The sequence below is a fragment of the Diaphorina citri genome, unplaced genomic scaffold (assembly GCF_000475195.1).
Source record: "Diaphorina citri unplaced genomic scaffold, Diaci psyllid genome assembly version 1.1 scaffold513, whole genome shotgun sequence".
Taxonomy (NCBI): domain Eukaryota; kingdom Metazoa; phylum Arthropoda; class Insecta; order Hemiptera; family Psyllidae; genus Diaphorina; species Diaphorina citri.
The window spans coordinates 156,911-176,014 of NW_007377947.1; the positions used below are offsets into that span (position 1 = coordinate 156,911).

General features: G+C 36.2%; 2 protein-coding genes across 2 annotated transcripts in view; both read left to right on the forward strand.

Moving 5' to 3' along the window:
• LOC103509608 (flocculation protein FLO11-like) overlaps positions 1 to 6,586 on the forward strand; it is a 27,736-nt gene extending 21,150 nt beyond the window's left edge. The window contains exons 5-6 of the mRNA XM_008474231.2: positions 220 to 232; positions 6,226 to 6,586. Of these exons, the coding sequence (XP_008472453.2) occupies positions 220 to 232; positions 6,226 to 6,586 (374 nt within the window). The remainder of the gene's footprint in view (positions 1 to 219; positions 233 to 6,225) is intronic.
• Positions 6,587 to 6,843: 257 nt separating this feature from the next.
• LOC103509609 lies at positions 6,844 to 13,708 on the forward strand. Its single transcript, XM_026823890.1, has 7 exons — positions 6,844 to 8,257; positions 8,389 to 8,633; positions 8,849 to 9,647; positions 11,132 to 11,601; positions 11,706 to 12,390; positions 12,697 to 13,278; positions 13,662 to 13,708. The coding sequence occupies exons 1-7, from the start codon at positions 6,844 to 6,846 to the stop codon at positions 13,706 to 13,708; spliced, it is 4,242 nt and encodes a 1,413-aa protein (XP_026679691.1).
• Positions 13,709 to 19,104: the final 5,396 nt, after the last annotated feature.

Genomic DNA, 19,104 nt, shown 5'->3' on the forward strand with positions numbered 1-19,104 from the left:
TTTATTTTTTTTCTCAATCAACAATATACATCAATCCAGCTCCATCATCAAAACCATAAGGTTTCACAATCTGCCTTGTTCCTCTTAATCTCAACGAGACTGCCTTCAGGATTGAGAACTCAGTCCTCAGTCCTCAGTCCTCATTTGTGTTGATAAATTATGGACATTTTAGAAATGTGACTGTTATACTAATCAACAAACTTTCTCTCTATTTTTCAGTGAAGGCCAAATGGTCCTTATATTATACTTGTAGTATATATTTATCTAGATCTAATTAATAAAGAAATTTAAAATGTGGGAGGAAAACGAAAGACACCAAATGACACTGATAGCCACAAACAACGCATTAATGCATACCTACAAAACATAGGTAACTCAAACAGTAAATAGACAAACCACCACAAAGACCTCAATGAGAATTCTAGAGCAGATGCTATGAAAACATTGAAAAACACAACTGTGTCTGTCTGTCTGTAAACAAAATATCTCGAGAACGGTAAGAGCTAGAGACTTGAAATTTGCATTGAAAAATACAATTGGTAACAATGTTAATACATCAACTGTAAACATGATAAGCATTCAATCACGTACCACAAACACTACACTGTTATAATTCTTGTAGTTATTATCACAAGTTTATTGATGTTACTAGGTTTTTCAATTAATTTGTCTTGTGTGTCCACAATCACAATTGGTTTCTTCAGGTTGAAGATGATGGTCTCTTTTTATTTGAGTTCACTGCTCTGTTGTCTTTTTTATGTAGTCTGCAGGTAAATGTCAATGCGAATGTATTGTCAGAATCGATCTACAGTGAAGATTATCTCCTTTAAACCTTTAAATTAGTTAGGTCATCACAAGTTATTGATGTTGCTAGGGTTTTCATTTTTCAATTAATTTGTCTTGTGCGTCCACAATCACAATTGGTTTCTTCAAGTTGAAGATGATGGTCTCTTTTTATTTGAGTTCACTGTTCACAGCTCTGTTGTCGTTTTTATGTAGTCTGCAGGTAAATGTCAATGCGAATGTATTGTCAGAATCGATCTACAGTGAAGATTATCTCCTTTAAACCTTTAAATACTTTGAATGTTTGCACATAATTTCTGATAAAGTAGGTACATAATTTGAATGTTCGCATATCATTTGAATTACATTTACCAAGGGCTAGGTCTGGATTTGAGCATGGACATAAATCCAAAGTGAATTGCGACATGAGCTGTCGACCTGTGGGTGAAACGAACCACCTACTATAATCACCTTTAATCCACCTAGGTGGTAGGTAGTATCTTTTGTCGATGTCCTTACTTTAGTTTGGACACCTATTTGGGACTTTCTCGTGGATTTGTGGTTAGTTGTTCACCTTTAATCCACCCTAGGTGGTAGGTAGTATCTTTTGTCGATGTCCTTACTTTAGTTTGGTTAGGGTCCTGCATGAGCTTTTTACTAACCATATTCACCGTAATGTATTTTAAGACCGACTGCTGTAACTACTGAGCGAAGCGAAGATTAGTTTTTAAAATGTCCGACCACGTTCCATTTCAGAGGGTCGTTAATCAATATCGCCTCCGACATTGGATAAATATTGCAGCCGAAATGAGACAAGTATAAAATATGTTTATGTGAACAAAAAGGAAAATGAAGACATTAAGAGCACAGCAAGAGGAAAACATAATGTTGTTTAATTTACGAAAATAATGAAAAATAGAACAAGGTCCGAGTGCTGACCAATAGTGTCTCGCACATAACTCACTCTTCTTAACTTCTTTTAATTAAATAGTGAAGAAGCTTTTGATAATAATTTCGGAGATCCTGGGTTCAGCCCCCTGCAAATTCGAAGTTTTTCTGCTATACCCTTGGAATGCGCTGTGCAATCAGCCTCGTGAGGACAATTGAAAGCTAGGTATATTCGAAAACCACTTTGAAAGTGACCAGTGATGACAGCAGGTAGGTACCATCGTAAAAATATCTAATTAAAATTTAGTATGATAGGTAGCAGGAATAGTAATCTGGTGTTTTCTACCAAATCCCTGATCCAATCAAATATCTACGAGGTTCATCGTTCATCAATATTTACAATTTGCAAGACCAGTGAAAAAGCCGTTTGAAAAGAGAAAACATGTTAGACGATTCCTATGAAAACAGCTTTAGCGCTTTCGATACTTCAGAAGAAGAAGAAGAAGAAGAAGAAGAAGAAGAAGAAGAGGAGGAGGAGGAGGAGGAGGAGGAGGAGGAGGAGGAGGACGCTATCTTTGTAAGTTTACTAACATTTACTAACCCAGCTTTGTAAGTTTCGTTACTATCTTTGTAACTTTAGTAATATTTACTAACCTAGCTTTGTAAGTCATGTTACTTCCTTTGTAAGTTTACTAACATTTATATTACTAACCCAGTTTCCAGCTTTTACTAACAACCTTGATAATAATAAAGCGACTAACATTAACATGTTTTACTAACTTGGAAAGAGTTTTGTTTTGTTTTTCTTATCTTAATTATTTTATTTCTTATGCATGCACTGTATTACGTTTGAGTGAATTCGGGTTCGATCCCCGGTGAATTCGGTAAATGAAAATAAGGTTGAAATATCGACAAATAAGGTTGAAATATCGACACTTTAGTTAGGTATATTGCTATCAGAAGACCAAAGAGTCCTTTAACCCCAGTATTTGGTAGTTTACTTCTCTTAAGAGTTGTGCTGTTCTGGTCAAAGACAAAATTCCATACCCTCGGCTGGGATTGAACCCATGCCCTTCTAATTGCCAGGCGAGGGTCTTGACCACTACACCACCGAGATATAGGACATACAGTTAAAGTTGTTATTAGTATTACAGGCTCCAACACATTACATTAACCACACACGCTAACCAAGGTTAATTAATGTTGGTTCAGCTTTCTTGGGACTTTCTAACTCGGTAATACGGATTGCAAATTCTAATGAAAATAATCTTCAATCATCATCAATCTACGTACGTATGATTACTAAAATTAGGTACATACATAGGTAGATGGGTAGGTACTAGAAGTAGAATTGAAATCTATTTATATAGAAGTTAAATCTACTTAGCGAGATGGATGAAGATGATTTTCAAGTAGGTACCTACTTATAAATCTAAGTACCTAGGTATCATCTGATGAGTCGAATTAACACTTTACTTATATTGCTAAGTACTAGAAATGCATGGGTACTTCCTATACCTATACATATAGGACTGAAATACCTATGTAGAACTATAATCTACCTACATGCGTACTTGGGTCAAGATGGTGAAGATGATAACTATGCTAGTAAAAATCTAGATGGCTTACATCTGATAAGTCGAAGTAACACTTTAACAAGACACCTAGATAATATCAGCACTAACGATGAATAATTTTTACTACCCACTTAAATATACCTACCTACTTTACAAGCCTACAGTACAACTAGAAAGACTTTCACTAGAAGATTCAAAGACAGTTCAGTGGTTAGTTGCTTAAAGGACTAGTTAGGTATGTAATTATAATAAATAATAGGTAGGTATAATCATTAATTAGATCTCTTTGTACCTAGTAGGTACCTACCTATGTAGAAATGATTCCATTGTAAGTAGGTAGTACCTATGTCTTATTGTACTTTTACATCGGTGAAAAAGTATTAGATTGTCATGATTATTTTATTACTTTGACTTAAGTAATGATCTAGGTATTAGGACCATGACTGTTATTACTTTTTTCGATATAACAAGTAACTCAAGATTTAATTAGGTATTTAATTATTTTGGTTTCACTTTCGATGGATAGCTACTTTCATCTTTTCTATGACCGCCGTTAATTATGTCACATAATTATGCAATGTGCATCACAATCGGGAATTATAATAAATTGTAGTAGGTACCTACCTACCTAGGTATTTGGTTCTTAGTAAATGGTGCTACTTTTTTCATTCCACTAATGGTTATCGAACGCAATGCATTTCGAATTCAACGTTTCACCACTGTAGGTATTTCGGAAAAACCAGAGAAGGGAAAAATCTCGAGGTGAAACTTCGGAAAACTCTCCATAGGTAGCGCCAGGCTTATCTCTAACACTTTTGGAAAACAGGGGACGACTGAAAAATATTATTCTACATTGTCTACTGAAAAATACTATACTCCAATATCTTCTGAAAAATACTATGCAACTATTCCCACAGAAAAATATGCCCCACTATCTACCACAAAGTATCAAGAACCTAATCCCACATCCACTGAAAAATACTTTGTGCCTTTGGTTTTAAATGTGGGAGGAAAACGAAAGACACTAAATGACACTGATAGCCACAAGCAACGCATACCTACAAAACAAAGGTAACTCAAACAGTAAATAGACAAACCACCACAAAGACCTCAATGAGAATTCTAGAGCAGATGCTATGAAAACATTGAAAAACACAACTGGTAACAATGTTAATAAATCAAGAACTGTAAACATGATAAGCATTCAATCACGTACCACAAACACTACACTGTTATAATTCTTGTAGTTATTATTTCAAGTTAGGTCATCACAAGTTATTGATGTTGCTAGGGTTTTCAATTAATTTGTCTTGTGCGTCCACAATCACAATTGGTTTCTTCAAGTTGAAGATAATGGTCTCTTTGATATTTGAGTTCACTGTTCACAACTCTGTTGTCGCTTTTATGTAGTCTGCAGGTAAATGTATTGTCAGAATCGATCTACAGTGAAGAGTATCTCCTTTATACCTTTAAATACTTTGAATGTTTGCACATAATTTCTCATGAAGTAGGTACATAATTTGAATGTTCGCATATCATTTGAATTACATTTACCAAGGGCTAGGTCTGGATTTGAGCATGGACATAAATCCAGTAGGTATGTAATTATAATAAATAATAGGTAGGTATAAGCATTAATTAGATCTCATTGTACCTAGTAGGTACCTGCCTATGTAGAAATGATTCCATTGTAAGCAGGTAGTACCTATGTCATATTGTACTTTTACATCGGTGAAAAAGTATTAGATTGTCATGATTATTTTATTACTTTGACTACAGTAATGATCATGTAGGTATTAGGACCATGACTGTTATTTTACTTTTTTTCGATATAACAAGTAACTCAAGATTTAATTAGGTATTTCATTATTTTGGTTTCACTTTCGATAGATAGCTACTTTAATTAATGTTTTCTATGACCGCCGTTAATTATGTTGCATATGCAATGTGCATCACAATCGGGAATTATAATAAATTGTACCAGGTACAATGTACCTACTAGGTAGTAGGTCTATTTGGTTCTTAGTAAATGGTGCTACTTTTTTCATTCCACTAATGGTTATCGAACCAAATGCATTTCGAATTCAACGTTTCACCACTGTAGGTATTTCGGAAAAACCAGAGAAGGCAAAAATCTCGAGGTGAAACTTCGGAAAACTCTCCATAGGTAGCGCCAGGCTTATCTCTAACACTTTTGGAAAACAGGGTGTCATGATTAGAAAATATAGGGTCCTGCATGAGCTTTTTACTATCCATATTCACCGTAATGTATTTTAAGACCGACTGCTGTAACTACTGAGCGAAGCGAAGATTGGCTTTTACTAACAGCTTTACTTTCTTATCAATTAGTTCTGGTTCGATCTACTAACAATTTGTGGGTAAGTTACTCGTAAATTGAAAATATTAAAGTGGTTTTATTTTAGTAGAGATACCTGTGAGGTGTGTATTTTAGCGAGACTTTTTCTCAATTCGATTGCCCTTTTCGCCTCTTCCCTATGAGGATCAATATTTGGTAGAACTGGAAGTATCATCAGCAAATTGTGGGTGTCAAGATACCTACCAATCACTCTCAACGTTACTTTAACTTGTCCAAAGTCTGTTGTATTCAACTTTTGGGAAAGAAGGCCTCGGCTCTCGTGGGTTAAGCAAAAGATCAAATGTCCAATTTCTGTCTGATGAGTTGATATTTGAGTGATTTGTGTTGATAAATTATGGACATTTTAGAAATGTGACTGTTATACTAATCAACAAACTTTCTCTCTATTTTTCAGTGAAGGCCAAAGACTTGTCCAAAGTCTGTTGTATTCAACTTTTGGGAAAGAAGGCCTCGGCTCTCGTGGGTTAAGCAAAAGATCAAATAATGCCCAATTTCTGTCTGATGAGTTGATGATATTTGAGTGATTTGTGTTGATAAATTATGGACATTTTAGAAATGTGACTGTTATACTAATCAACAAATTTTCTCTCTATTTTTCAGTGAAGGCCAAACACCGTCCCCCAGTTCTTCACCACCGCCACCAAATTCTTCACCAGAGCCATCCGTCCAAACTCAAGATGGCGAGGACTTCACTGGAAGGAAGAAATACTACGATTATGAAGACAGTATGACACCAACCAGGATCATCATAGAGAACGGGAGAAGACCAGTGACGTCCCCCAGTTCTTCACCACCGCAAACAAATTCTTCACCAGAGCCATCCGTCCAAACTCAAGATGGCGATGACTTCACTGGAAGGAAGAAATACTACGATTATGAAGACAGTATTGTCCCCCAGTTCTTCACCACCGCCACCAAATTCTTCACCAGAGCCATCCGTCCAAACTCAAGATGGCGATGACTTCACTGGAAGGAAGAAATACTACGATTATGAAGACAGTATGACACCAACCAGGATCATCATAGAGAACGGGAGAAGACCAGTGACTGAAGACGATTGGAGGCCAAATAAGAAGAAACATTCAGATCCAGACTATGATGATGATAAATACTACAAGTATGCTTACAAAGAGAAACACCACCGAAAGAAACCAGCAGTTGTTGTGGAAGACTACGAACCTATGAAAGAAGCATCCTTCTTTTCTCAAATGGAATATTATGAAGACGAGAGACCAGTTAGGAAACGACAGACCAGTGACTGAAGATGACTGGAGGCCAAATAAGAAGAAACATTCAGATCCAGACTATGATGATGATAAATACTACAAGTATGCTTACAAAGAGAAACAACACCGAAAGAAACCAGCAGCAGTTGTGGAAGACTACGAACCTATGAAAGAAGCATCCTTCTTTTCTCAAATGGAATATTATGAAGACGAGAGACCAGTTAGGAAACGACCTGGAGTTTTAGATCTTGATGATGATGACGATGATGTGCCACCAAGAAGAAAAACGGCTTACAATAAATATTATGAGGAAAGCAAGAAAGATTCGAAAAAGAAACAAGAAGAAGACACGAAGAATAAAAAGAAAGGGAATGAAAAGACAACTACTGCTGCTCCTAAGAAACAAGATAAAGCAGACACTAAAAACAAAATATTGTTGGTGACTCTAACTAACAATAATAAAAATACCAACAACAGCAAAGTTGAAGAGCGAGTAGTAGTAGATCCTGAAGAAGACACGAAGAATAAAAAGACAACTACTGCTGCTCCTAAGAAACAAGATAAAGCAGATACTAAAAACAAAATATTGTTGGTGACTCTAACTAACAATAATAAAAATACCAACAACAGCAAAGTTGAAGAGCGAGTAGTAGTAGATCACAAGAAAGGAAATCTTAAAGAAGAGAAAATCATAAAACATCATGTCCCAAAGATTCCTTTTGTTCATTTACACAAGCCACATCATACTTTAGATCAGAAAGAAAAAGATGTCCTTTTGAAAATTGGAAAACTGAAAATTGGTTTGTTTGGTGGAACCATTGCTATGCTCTTTATCACGTTGATTGATTTTCTTCTCTTCACCATGTATCGATCCAAAGATAAAGATATGCAGAAAATCATTGACAATCTTCCTCCACAGTATGTCAGTGATATGAAACCTAGTCAGAGACCATCAGATGCGCTAGTAGATATGTCAACTTTGCCGAACTACCCGAAGTACCCCGGTCAAATGCATTTCAACCCTCACGATTCTTCTCTCAATCAAATTCCTTATGCACCAAGCGGTGATTCACATTATAAAAACGTCAACAATCAACTCAACAGTGACATGTTGAAATATCTCAACAACATTCAAGCACAGACGGGCGGTCAGTTCAATTTATCAGATCTCAGAGTACCGGATGATCTTTCAAGTTTAGATACACCTGGTCAAGAAGATGGATATAATTATAATCAACCAAATCTACCTCCAACTGGTACTGCTTTCGATGATCTACTATCAATACATGGTGCCAATAATCTAATAAAAGATAATGCAGGTCTGTACACAACAGCACAGCAATATTCTATAGGCACAATAGCAAATACACAACCATCACCAACCTCATCATCGGCACTTGATAGTGGTACACGATACATGGTTCCAATAATCTAATAAAAGATAATGCAGGTCTATACACAACAGCACAGCAATATTCTATAGGCACAATAGCAAATACACAACCATCACCAACCTCATCATCGGCACTTGATAGTGGTACACTGTATCAACTGCTAAACACTCCTCAGAAAAATGAGTCAAATGGCCAAAAAGAAAAATATCCATCAATCAATCAGCCTTACTATCAACTACCTCTTGAGAATGAAGTGAAAAATCAGAATCATCAACTGTCTACATCCAATGAAGTAAAAACACCAAGTTATCAACTACCTCTCAATAATGAAGTCAAAACTCCAAGTTATCAACTACCCTATCTTTGTAAGTTTACTAACATTTACACAGCTTTGTGATTTTTGTCGCTATCTTTGTATAAGTTTACTAACATTTACTAACCCAGCTTTGTAAGTTTCGTTACTATCTTTGTTAGTTTACTAATATTTACTAACCTAGCTTTGTAAGTCATGTTACTTTCTTTGTAAGTTTACTAACATTTACTAACCCAGCTTTGTAAGTTTCGTTACTATCTTTGTTAGTTTACTAATATTTACTAACCTAGCTTTGTAAGACACCAAGTTATCAACTACCTCTCAATAATGAAGTCAAAACTCCAAGCTATCAACTACCTCTTAACAATGACGTCAAAACTGCAAATTATCAAATTTCTGTTTCTAACGAAGTAAAAATCCCAGGCTACAGTCAAGAAATAGACCATGCTAATAAGGACACCTGGCAAAACGTACAAACTGAACCCTCTCTTTACAATACCGTATCCTACTCAAACGCAAATAATGCTGAAGGCTCTTTGCTACCTCAACCTCAAGGTTTGGTGAATAATAATGTCCCACAATATGCGATAGGAAACTTCAATTTACAGAACTCGGTAGGTAATTTAAATTTGCCAAACTACTTTGTCACGCCAAGTCAAGCATCACCTCTGAATCTGAACTATGGTGCTGTTCCAAGTACAACACAGTCTTCTCTCTATCACAGTAATTACAAAGTTACAAGTTTGCCCATCAATCCATATTCAAATGCCAATCAAGTTTACGGAGGCAATTATGTGTACACTCAAGATCCATACAAGCAAATATCAAATGTACTGTCCAATCAATTTGATCATGCATCAAATCACCCTATCGTGAAACAATTCCTACAGAATCCTTCCTATGACCAACAGCAATTTTACCAAAATCCTTCATACGACCAACAAATTGCCGGAAGCTCAGTGAATACAGGTGACTCTGATTTTGGTTCAAGCAACAAATATGTACAAATTACTGGCAGACCTACTAAATTGCAGTCCAAATACAAGAGAATCATAAAGCGTAGGAAAATACCAACGAAGAGGACGGTACCAACATTTTGGGAAATTGGGATTTATGATTTCAGCCCTTATTATTTTTATGAATCATTTAGAATAAGCTAATCCATATTATTTCTTAAACAAATTTCAGATGATTCTTAAACAAATTTCAATCTGTTTGTTCCAGCATAACACTGAAACGGTGTGTAAGATTTTGATGAAATTTGACAGAAATGTTCAACAAACGAAGGAAATTCTCTCACTAGATTTTCGGCCCCGCTTTGTATCGGTCATTTATAGGGGGTCCTTTAGTTAGAGGTCCCCGTAAGCACCCATTTTGCGAGTTACTGAACCACTAGTTGGGGCGCCCCAAAAGCCATGGAACACCTAGGAAAGCCAGCATACCCACTAGAAAGACCAACACGTAATAGTTCCTCTTCCTCTCCACTTCGGTGCTGCCAACCGTAATTTTCATCCGTCAGGTCCCCAAAGATTTTCCCACTCACGTAAAGTCCGTATTAATTAAGCTTTTTAACAAGCTGGGCCCGTCCCTCCGGGAATTTTTTAGCCCGTAGTTTATTCGATCGTGATTAGAGAAAATCAGTACCTATGTACCTATATTTTGGGAAATTGGGATTTATGATTTCAGCCCTTATTATTTTTATGAATCATTTAGAAGCTAATACATATTATTTCTTAAACAAATTTCAGATGATTCTTAAACAAATTTCAGTCTGTTTGTTCCAGCATAACACTGAAACGGTGTGTAAGATTTTGATGAAATTTGACAGAAATGTTCAACAAACGAAGGAAATTATCTCACTAGATTTTGGCTCCGCTTTGTATCGGTCATTTATAGGGAGTCCTTTAGCTTTAGAGGTCCCCGTAAGCACCCATTTTGTGAGTTACTGAACCACTAGTTGGGGCGCCCCAAAAGCCATGGAACACCTAGGAAAGCCAGCATACCCACTAGAAAGACCAACACGTAGTTCCTCTTCCTCTCCACTTCAGAGCTGCCAACCGTAATTTTCATCCGTCAGGTCCCCAAAGATTTTCCCACTCACGTAAAGTCCGTATTAATTAAGCTTTTTAAAAAGGAAAAGAAAAATTTGTTTCATAGGAAAAAATTCTCATTTCATTATTCATTTTCTTTTCAGCTTTTTTCTCTACATTTCGTATTTTTGTTTTAATTTATGGTTTTAATTTTTTGTGCTGAGTAGTACCTACCTACTATCTTGTAATGTCTCTTGATACCGATAGGTACTTGGGAAGGTAGGTACTTTTCATCCAATTTGAATATTTAATTGAAATAATGAGAGATATTCTGAGAATTGTAGGCTAATTTATGGTTTTAATTTTTTGTGCTGAGTAGTAGGTACCTACCTACTATCTTGTAATGTCTCTTGATACCGATAGGTACTTGGGAAGGTAGGTACTTTTTATCCAATTTGAATATTTAATTGAAATAATGAGAGATATTCTGAGAATTGTAGGTACGATGAAACCCTTTTAAATGAGTAGGTTTATTAACGGTACCAAGGTACAGGATAAGAGCAACCACGGAAAACTCAGTGCCAGTGTCTCCTAGTGGAAGATTTAAGAGGAACGCTGACTTCAATACTGTAGAATCATTTATTAAAATAAGAAACACCCTAGTTCAACAAGAAACCCCATTGGTCCTTCTTAACGCTAATCTTAACAATTTGGTTGACAACAAGGATCTAAAGAAGAATCCAAATTCCATTCCATCAAATGTTGATGAGAATGAAAGTGAAGAAGTGACGGCTTCATCAGTTGAAGAATTGAAGACCACATCAAGTGAAGAATTGAAGACTACCTCAAGTGACGAAGATGTGAAGACAACTTCAAGTGATGAAGTAAAAACAACTTCAAGTGACGAAGAACTTAAAACTACCTCAAGTGATGAAGCAAAAACTACTTCAAGTGAAGAACTAAAGACTACCTCAAGTGACGAAGAATTGAAGACTACTTCAAGTGATGAAGAAGTAAGAACAACTTCAAGTGGGAACTAAAAACTACCTCAAGTGATGAAGCAAAAACAACTTCAAGTGAAGAACTAAAGACTACCTCAAGTGACGAAGAATTGAAGACTACTTCAAGTGATGAAGAAGTAAGAACAACTTCAAGTGATGACGAAGAACTTGAAACTACCTCAAGTGATGAAGCAAAAACTACTTCAAGTGAAGAACTAAAGACTACCTCAAGTGACGAGGAATTGAAGACTACTTCAAGTGATGAAGAAGTAAGAACAACTTCAAGTGAAAAGGTAAAGACTACTTCAAGTGACGAAGAATTAAAAACTACCTCAAGTAATGAAGAATTGAAGACTACTTCAAGTGAAGAGATAAAAACTACTTCAAGTGATGAAGTGAAAACAACTTCAAGTGAAACTGATGAGATACCATCTAATCAAGACGATGAAAACACATCTAGCGAAGAGGTTGATGATTCCAAGCAAACCAGTGAAGTTGAAGCTAATTCTGAATATGATGATGAAACGAGTGAAGAAGTAACACAAAAAATAGATGCTTCAACAACAATAAAACCAATTGAAAAGAACGAGGTTCAAACTGATTTGAAACTTTCATCAAACAATATAGAGAAACAAGATCTAACTGAAGCAAATAATGAAGAAGAGATAGTCAAGAAGAACAAACCTTCAAGTGAAAATCATGAATCTCAGGGATCCTCCGTTGCTTCAGGCGAACAAGTTGCTACTGTAACAGAAATGGTTGCTCCACCTGTAAAGTTTACGCTGATCACTCACACTGCAAGTCCAATTAAAAAAGAACCTGTCACTAAACAACAATATCAGCCCAATGTGGTATCCACTGAACGGTATTACAGTCCAATCATTACTGAAAACTATTACCTTACAAAGATTTCAGATACATATCATACACCAATAACGACTGAAAAATATTATTCTACATTGTCTACTGAAAAATACTATACTCCAATATCTTCTGAAAAATATTATGCAACTATACCCACAGAAAAATATGCCCCACTATCTACCACAAAGTATCAAGAACCTAATCCCACATCCACTGAAAAATACTTTGTGCCTTTGGTTTCAGTAAAATATACAACTGAAACAGATAAAAAGAAAGACAAAGATGATGAAAACATTGTAACACCCTCAGGTCTCGTGAGTACTATCAAACCAGTAGAAGTAAAACGAAAGCCCATACAAGAAACACCAACCAAGGTTGTAAAAAGAAAGACAACCGTGAACAAAGACAATGAGGGTACGAAGAAAAGACGAAAACAGAGCAGCACTAAAACGAAAAAGAAAAATAAGGAAAGAGCTGACACTACAACAAATGCACCAAAGAAAAACAAAAAGAAGACAACGAAGAAACCGGCATCGAAGAACGAAAATCAAGCCAATAGTACGCCCAAAACAACAATAAAAGAAGACACCGACAAATTCAAACAAATCGAACAAATCCAAGAAGATGGATCAAAAGTCATCAAAATCATCATTGAACCACCAGCATATCAAGTTGACAAGAAAGATGAGGATGATGAATATGATCTGTACGATGATGACAAAGAACCTGAGAAACCTGGCGCTGATGACTATTTCTCATTTGGTATTGGAAGTCCCAAGGATGCCCCTGACGAGCAGGATAAGATCAAACAAGACGAAGAGAAAAGTGAAGAAGAGGGAGAGGAAGAAGAGGATGAAAAGGAAAAGGATAGTGACGAAGAAGAAGACGACGAAGAAGAGGAGGAGAAGGATGCTACTGGAAGCGCTGAGGATGATGATGAAGAAGATGAAGATGATGATGACCTAGGTAACGCATTGTAATTGGAAGTCCCAAGGATGTCCCTGACGAGCAGGATAAGATCAAAGAAGACGATGAGAAAAGTGAAGAAGAGGGAGAGGAAGAAGAGGATGAAAAGGAAAAGGATAGTGACGAGGAAGAAGATGAAGAAGAGGAGGAGAAGGATGCTACTGGAAGCGCTGAGGATGATGATGAAGAAGATGAAGATGATGATGACCTAGGTAACGCATTGTCATTGTTCTACAATGCAGTGGTGCTAGATGGTGCCTCGGTCATTGATACCGGTCTTCTCAGCTGATGTAGCAACAATATGACAACACCGCGCACCGGATAATTTGATTTGCTTGTTTTTGATAAATTCTCTTTTGAAATTAAAGAGGTTATGGAAAACTTGGCAACTTGGGTGATTGAACCCTCACCGGTGTCATGTATTATATCCTAACGTTGCAATCTGTCAGAATCTTCGAGTATGTATCCATGGGTATTTTGGTACGTCTTATTATGTAGGTTCCTTCGTACCTTGATTGTACTCGTAGAGTCATATGTCAGGTTGCTGCAGTTTGTGGTATTTAGATTTAGATGATGGGTGTTAATTAAAATTACTATATTAGTAAGTTGAATCCTTTTTGACCATGTCAAAATTTATTTATTGTAAATGCGTTTCAGCATTCTTATTCTTTTGTATTTTCCGCGATTTGTTTCTTGTATTTTTTCAGTAGGGCCTTTGAGGGATTGAAAACTTCCCTTTGCAATTTTGGATATTAGTTCAAGAGTAAAATTGGGCAATGGCAATGACTAAGAATCTAGTAACATTTACGAAACCTAATTTTGAACTGATACATGATAGATAACTGAACAATTCATTCAAAATATGTAGGTGATTTTTGAGAATATAATTTTTCCAAATCCCAAGTTCAGTCTGAAATTCCTATAGGTACTTAAAAATCCTATATTTGAATTACCCAATAGAGTTGTAATTCAAGAAAATTACTGTCAAGAGAAACGGATGTGATGTGAATCAAGGGCCCAGGTTTACATTACTTCTGAGATATCTTGACAGAAGATTTTCTTCCCCTGACTGACTATCCAGTCAAACTTGATCAGTCGAAATCTTGCTCTTCTTTTCAATAGACATTTTAGACAAATTTAATGGTTTGTAATTTTTATGTTGACAATATTCAGACTCAGACTGTTCTTGGAGCAGGTAACTACACAAGAAAATTTCTACAGGTAGTTAAACTACACCGAGAAATTTTTGAATCTACATATTAGAGTTCTCTAAATCAACTTTTTTCTTGATGGTTTTCAATAAGTTTATTTGATGTGTCTGATGATAATAAAATGTTTTAAATTATTTTGTGGCATTTGTTGTTTTTTGAAAATTTTACAATCGCTCAACCTTTTGCAGCTTTTGAGAAGAAGATATGGTAACAATGTATATAATGTGTGCAATGTACCTATAAACTCATGTTCGTGACATTCCTAAAAACTAATAGAGGATTGAAAATTATAGTTTCCTTTACAAAACAAAGCAATCTCTGGAATGTTTAAACTTTTCGCAATGTTTTTATTTCCACGTTTTTAAAATGTCCGACCACGTTCCAGTTCAGAGGGTCGTTAATCAATATCGCCTCCGACATTGGATAAATATTGCAGCCGAAATGAGACAAGTATAAAATATGTTTATGTGAACCCCCCTCATTCCTGTAAGGTTGGGATCTATTGTTTCGTTGAGGAAAGGGAGGGAGGGGGGGGGAGAGGGACTTTTCAGTCCTCTGATAGTTTTAAATGGACTTATCAGTCCTCTGCTGTATAAACAAACAAGAGAGGCTTGTTTGAGAATAAAATACCTACCTTTAAAATACCTGGAATCGAACTCTTGTCATCTTGTTACGAGCAAAGCACCGTACAAAGGACATTACAAACCGTACCTCTTAAAGTACAAAGGAGAACTTTTAGTACCTACATCTAAATTTAGCCCTGTCCTATCAATCTAAGTACATAATATACATAAATAGTACCAACCTACATTGGTGTATCATTTCACATACCCACATACATATACACAGAGATCACACACTGCTTGTATTTTATAAAATTTTATCTCTCACGGGAGTTCAAAACTGTCACTAAATATTGAACGATATTCTGTGCATATGGAGGAGGAGGAGGAGGAGGAGGAGGGGGAGGAGAATGAGGAAAGAGGGGAGGAAAAAGGAGGAGAAGGATGGGGGAGAGGAGGAGGAGGCAGAAAAATCATGACAATTTTCCAGTTCAGAACACAGCCAGAGTGAATGATAATTTGTACATAGGGGGAGGGGGAGAGAGAAGGAGGGGGGGAGAGAGGTGGAAGAGAGAGAGAGCGAGAGATTAAAGAGAAAGACCTGAGAGAGAAAGGGAGGGATACGAATATTAGATAGAGAGAGGGAGAATGGGTCAGAAAGAGAGAGATATACATACTTATAGGGGAGGGAGAGAGAGGGAAAGTGAGAGCAGAGAGAGAGAGAGAGAGAGAGAGAGAGAGATTAAAGAGAAAGACCTGAGAGAGAAAGGGAGGGATACGAATATATAGTTAGAGAGAGGGAGAATGGGTCAGAAAGAGAGAGATAATATACATACTTATAAGGGATGGAGAGAGAGAGAGAGAGAGTCAGAACATCTGTCAAAATTAAATGTGGAATATTTTTCGGTGGGGTTGACGGAAATTTATCATTTCGAAGTAAAAGAAGAAAGTATAAAGGATTAGGGGATAGGGGATAAGGATTAAGGATAAGGATAAAGGGTAGAGGGGAATGTGTTAAACATTATAACTGACCGGTAATGTCCATTATTCTCTTTCTGATGAGGAGGTGAAAGTTGAAAGTATAAAGGATTAGGGGATAGGGGATAAGGATTAAGGATAAAGGGTAGAGGGGAATGTGTTAAACATTATAACTGACCGGTAATGTCCATTATTCTCTTTCTGATGAGGAGGTGAAAGTTTCTACAGGGTGCGGTGATTAGTGGATGTGTCTCATTCACCAAGATTTCAGATACGAGTAGGTATGTGCCCCCGGAAAAAGTAGATGCTCTATTATTTTTCATAAAATTCATTATTATTAGACATAATACAGGATATAGGTAATTTTGTAAAACACTCACTTACAGTCTTAAATACCTATTCCTAAGGATGCATAATTATGTATCCTTACTCCTTAGGAATATTTAAGACTGTATTGCATACCTACTTGAGTTTCTCTATGTATCCTCCAAATATTGCGTCTCTGTCAGTCTTCTTATTTACCGCCTATGAAATTTTGAGGGTGGAAGCCTCCTATAAACGTAAACCTAAGATGAAATGAGGTGTATTGACGAATATGAAAATCGACACCCCTATAGCGTTTACCTATTATACTTCTCCGTAGCAACATTATTTCAAGCATACGCAATTGCATCTTTAATGTATTGAACACAGAAGTAATATGAGTGGGAATAAGTGTATCTTATATTATAAGAACAAGAACTCATTCACAGTTCACATTTCATAGTTCACACACTGATCGCTCTATCTCGAGAACCACAACACAAATACGTTTTAAATTATCCTCCCCCTCTCCTCCTCCTCCTCTTTCCCCTTCTTTCCCTCCCTCTTCAGAATTTTCTTCTCAGTCCTGATGATTCCGACAGTTGGCGGCTTACTTTTCACCAATTTCTGAAATGGAAATCATGGAGAAAATGATCACTGTGATAATATTTTGAAAAAATCGAAATTGATGCTTGAAAAAATAAAAACAAAAAAATAACATCGGCCATTTATTTTTTGTGATGACTATCACGAAAATATCAAAAAGTTGCCAGAAGATTTTTTTTTTTTTTTTTTTTTTTAGGGAGCTTCAATAGAGGGAACTGTATATTAGCTAGTATGGTCTTATCCTTATCGTCCCGAAAGCGGAGAAAGAAGACAGGATAGGAGAAATATCAGCTGTTCCGAGAACGAACTTTATCGGTTTAGGACAAAATGTTTTATTTTAAGAAGGTCTTTTTACAATAACTTCATCATGTCTAGGCCCCTATACACACGAGCCTCCAAACTGTCACCAATCCTGCTGTACATTTTGTTATAATGTGTTTCCATATCAGTAGCATTTCCACCCAACCTTCCTCGGATAGCTCTTCCACCAAACCTACTGATATGTCTCATTGTCACATCCAAAATCATTGTCATCATTCCAACCAACTAATTGTGTTATGTCTGATAAACATTACACTCTCTCTCTCTCTCACACTCTCTCTCTCAATTTTTTTCTTCTCTTTCTCACTCTCTCTCTCTCTCATTTTTTTCCTTCTCTTCTCTCTCTCTCTCTCTCTCTCTCTCTCTCTCTCTCTCTCTCCTGCCTTCTCTTCCTTCTCTCTTTTCGATTTATCTTTATCAACTCTCATTTTTTCCTTTTCTTCTCTCTCTCTCTATTCTCCTTCCCTCTCTTTCTCTGTCTCCACACCTACCTCTCTTTATTTCCCTGACTCATTCACTGAGTAGTTCACAGAAAAGAGTAGTTCTTTTTTAAAAACTCACTCACTCTTTACACATCTCTAGTTCTATCAAAATTGCTACATACTCATCTGCTCATCACTGGAAATCACTCATGTCTAGTGAAATCGAAATTCACACTCACATTTAGGAGGACATGTCCTGTCGTCCTAATTACAAACTATTCCGAGAAAATTGGAAACCATCAGAGGGAGTGGGACGTGGGAGACTGTAAGGGGAATGAAAATAATGTGACTAAACGACACCAATATCATAATGAAAGAGTTGATGCCTACAGCCCCTACAGCTTCGTCTTTCTCCTAATTTTATAAAATTCTATCCAATATCTTCTTTGACACTTTTTGTCCGAGGGTCTTTCAAAAAATTGTTGATTTCGAGAACTGAATATTATTCTCTTGAGCAGACCCTTGTGCTTTCTTCTGCGATTTGTTTACGTAAAACTATTGGTCTAAAATCATAGTGGGCACAAAAAACCCCAAGTAAACATTTGAGAGTGTTTCAAAGTGGAAATCAAATGGACTAATTATTATGTTCACCATCATGATATTATTATCTTTGATATTTACATAATTATTATCAACCAATTATCAACTTTGGTTTTTAGATTATCATTAGGTATATTGTTTCGAATTTCAAACGTCTTTTATCAACATTTCTTCCTGTCTGATGATCAGAATGAAAGGGGTTTCGGAAAAAAAAGAACACAAGGGGATAAAGGAAAAATATCCAGTGAAAAAAAAAAAAAAAAAAAAAAAAAAAAAAAGGGGGAAACCCAAAGTTCTTTAGCGAAAAAAAAAACCCCAGAGTTTTTGTACTGTGAACAGGTAGTATACGAACATACGAACTATGTATTATTGTGATCAAACTGTCCAATACTATTGAAGATGATATTCTATTCCACAATGTACGCTCCAATATATGTATTATCAGGCGAGGACATGAAGGCAGACCCATCCGGATACCAACCACAAGTAACGTTGCTCAACTTTAACGATACATTGGGATCTGCCTTTCAGTTTACATCACGTTCCTTATACAAAGCATTAGGTATGTAAGTACCTATTTATATTGATGTAACTACCTACATACAGTAGGTATAAAGTATAACTTTTATGTAAATACATAATACGGAAATTCTAACCGTTCTGCTTATACTGAAAAATCGC

Bases quoted from the DNA above. Each gene is read 5' to 3' on its own strand.
- LOC103509609 (XM_026823890.1), top strand. From the start codon at position 6,844: ATGAAGACGAGAGACCAGTTAGGAAACGACAGACCAGTGACTGAAGAT. The intron at 12,391-12,696 runs GTCCAATTAAAA...CTTTGGTTTCAG, and splicing joins GCTGATCACTCACACTGCAA to TAAAATATACAACTGAAACA. The intron at 13,279-13,661 runs GTGAAGAAGAGG...TCTACAATGCAG, and splicing joins CAAACAAGACGAAGAGAAAA to TGGTGCTAGATGGTGCCTCG.